At 42.7% G+C, this 3399-nt stretch overlaps 1 protein-coding gene across 1 annotated transcript in view; it reads left to right on the top strand.

Annotated features, from left to right (window-relative positions):
• Nucleotides 1-324: 324 nt before the first annotated feature.
• Nucleotides 325-3399, top strand: part of T265_08683 (hypothetical protein) — a gene marked incomplete at both ends in the record, with an annotated part of 17705 nt that continues 14630 nt past the window's right edge. Inside the window, one exon of the mRNA XM_009174557.1 lies at nt 325-430. Within this exon, the coding sequence (XP_009172821.1) occupies nt 325-430 (106 nt within the window). The remainder of the gene's footprint in view (nt 431-3399) is intronic.

Here is a 3399-nt window from a genome sequence, read left to right as displayed (position 1 = left end):
CCTTCACAGCCGGCATGATCATGTTGCAATCGAAAGAACTAGAATCCCAATGTCTTCCTAGTGTGTTCTGGTTGTCCTATGAGAATAGACCCTTTAAACAGTTACCCACTCAGAACCTCCTTACACTACCAACAATCAAGGTCTCGGAGTGGCTCAGTGATTGAGATGGGAACTTACTGATCGGATGATCCATGGTTCGAACCCCCCTCAGACATTTCAATTGCTCATGTCTAGGCTTGGGAAACCTGTCAGTAGCTTAGTCATTTCGGGCAGCGTGGCTACCATGGGGACAAAGCTCGTTGCGGCTTCTGATCCCTAATAAGCATGGAAGAACCGTACAGTGCTTCCTGGCTTCTCAGCTTGGATAGGCTTCACCCACAAGATGAAATCCCGTTGAAAATCAAAGGAGGCAGTGGGCGAGATGGCCCAAGTGATTAGAGCGCGAATTTACTGACCGGAAGGTCCATGGTTCGAACCCGACTTCTGCCTCTCAACTTGCCCTGTCTAAGCTTGGGAAACAATACCAACAAAAGTGAATACCACTAGGTTGAGTATGTGAAAAATCTCCCAAAATGTCTTTTTGGAGTTGCTTTTGTTATCCCGTTTCTCGGGATAATTCACGCTGTTCTATTCTAGACTTGCTGGATCAATTGAAACGTACTGTTTGGGAAGTGGGTTAATCCCAGTTACAAGGCAGAACGAAGCTGAAAAGTAGATTAAACATGATGTCATTCTGTTGTGAGAATCTCTGATTGATCAACGCAGGTCGGATCTGTATGGTTGCGCGGGATTGGACCAGACTGACGGTAGTTCAAGCCTGGCATTCCGTGAAATCGAGGCTGAAGTTGTTGAAGCTTGGGTGAGGCCTGGGACGACGCTTGAGTTCTGCTCACTTCCGCTTTTTGCACACGGGCCGTTCACAGGTGGTTTTGTTTGCCAAGGATTCAGAAACCAGAGTCCTTTCCTCTATTCTACAGATCTATTTGATATGATTGATCTTGTCACAAAGGACGGATGTCATCTCAGTAGTTTTTTAAGCTTGGATTTCTCTTCAAAGCCCCAATGCAACGGTTAACTCATCCAGCGAGTACTCTAGCGTTGTGTATGACAATTTCTCACCTCGCCTCGTTCTGACCACAAGTTTGTTCAGCCCTAACATTCTTTTGGTGCACATCTGCACCCGAAGGAGGCATCATAGCCAAGATACTGTCAGGTTGCCCAAGCCTTGACAGAAGCAGTCAAGATGCCGAGGTTGAGTTCGAACCACGAACCTTCCGGTCGTTAAGTTCGCGCCTTGATCACTGAGCTATCTTGAGTTCTAATTAGGAGAATCAACACACAATGTGACCTAAAGTACAAACTTGCTTACACATAAGATTTAGCTTGGAATACAATACTCCTTTCATAAACGGGATTTACGAATACGATAAACTTTTCCGTGATCAGCGCTCGTTTATACTGCAGCGTAGCTTATTATTTTATAGTGCTTTATGTATTGTATATTGTCACATCATGTAATACATATGGCATTATAAATTTATTATTTAATTTATTATTTATTCAATTTGTCACTTATTATTACTCATATTACCTATTATTTATTATTTTATTTATTATTCATGCATTATGTACATATCATGTGTAATATTATTTGTTATACATTGTAAAAATGCAACACAGAGTTTTATATAAATACACGTTTTTATATTTTTATATATTTGCTTTTGTTGGGTTGTTCTGCACTACCACGTTATGCGCCTTCCATTTTTGGTGTCAGTGCGATACTCCGATCGGCTTCAAGGGTGAGGATACCGCTTTGTCCACTGCTGGAATCGAGCCACCGAGTGCATCTTCAAACGCTTGTCAGATAAAGAGTTGGTCGGAAAATTTCAAGGTTTGGCGATAGAGCAAACTCGGACTGAAGATGCAGAGGAAACAGCACTTTTTGTAATGCACTACTCATAAGGTTGCTGAATAATTCTCGACAGGCCACGAACGGTTTCGCCCTTTTTGGGGCTCATCAGGCAGGCGCGGTTCCAGAGTTTCCGTCAACCTTATGTTCTACTTGAAACCAAATTGCACGAAATTAGCGAATGTACACTCATTCGCAAACTAATTTGGTTCTTCGAAGGACTTGCCTGGAACCCAGCTGAATCTCTCGGTTTTGATGTTTCCGGGCAGCACTTTCTTCCTTCTTTATAAAAAAAGAAGCTTGTGGAAAATCTTGTCTTTCTTGACAAACATACCGTTGTGTCAAACGTGAACTTGAAAACTGGTCGATACCATTCACCTTTGTTGCTAATGAAGAGGCTAGATTCAGTTTACTAATTCGTCCGTTCGTTACTTGGCATGGATGCCTTGCATTCGAAACTTAAATCGCGAATATACTACTAGAATTAAAGACTACTTGGCCAATCGCTTGGTTCCTGTGAACGAACTTGACTGATCTGCGACAGTAGTTGCCGAATTTAGTAACATCGAGATATGGAGGTTAGAACTACCACAGTTGAACGGGGTCCTGCTTGGACGTACCATACTACTCATAAAGTTCCTGAAAGCCCTCCGACAGCCCATGACTGGTTTGACCCTTCTTGGGATGCATCAGGTAAGCGCAGTCCCCGAGTTCCTGCTTATGTTCTGCTTTTTGCTTCTCACAGGCGTTTCAAGCGAGTCAATTTCGAAACCCGTGTGATCTGCCATATTTTCCGTATTCAGCGATGCAGTCCACGTGATTCCACTTCCAGGACAATTACTCCTCAAATACCTGTCTGTTGTGGGTACTCATGTCTTCATAAACTGGCAAAACGTTTGAATTCTGCTGAAATGGTAATTTCTACGTTTTTTGGGAACCTGTTTTACTCGAATACATTTCGCACCTCTCTTAGACTCCTCAAGACACCCTACGGAAAACAGCACAGTTTCGCTGGTGATATTCGATATGCTTAACTGATCAAACCGGAACTCAGTATGCTATAGGTCATTCTACTATCGTTGCTAGTGACGGCGTTGCAAACTGTTCGTTGCTCACTGTATTGTTGCTCATGTGTGATTCGTATTCTATTGTGCAAGTGATTTTTTTTGTCAAATTTTGACACCTAGATCATCCATTTCAGATCTCACAATGCTTTATGTGTGACAATACAAAATAGTACTTCTTTTTTCGAATTCAAAATTTTGATTTTCAAATTTGCCAAGCGGATGGTGGTAGCTGCCGATAATCGAAGTGAAACTAGAGAGTTCAGACGACCCTTAGTTTCTTAAAAGACGACTCAGTGTTGGTTTCTGTTATATCTGCTGATTCGCCGACCTGTGGTATCTGCTGCTAACCCGCTCCAGTGCCTTGTGCCAGGGAAAAAAAGACTCACAGAAGGGAACACAACAGCTATATTCCGAGCAAGC

The sequence above is a fragment of the Opisthorchis viverrini genome (genome assembly GCF_000715545.1).
Source record: "Opisthorchis viverrini unplaced genomic scaffold opera_v5_229, whole genome shotgun sequence".
Taxonomy (NCBI): domain Eukaryota; kingdom Metazoa; phylum Platyhelminthes; class Trematoda; order Opisthorchiida; family Opisthorchiidae; genus Opisthorchis; species Opisthorchis viverrini.
Note: the sequence above shows the minus strand (reverse complement) of the source record. Positions and strands in the feature narration are given on the sequence as shown.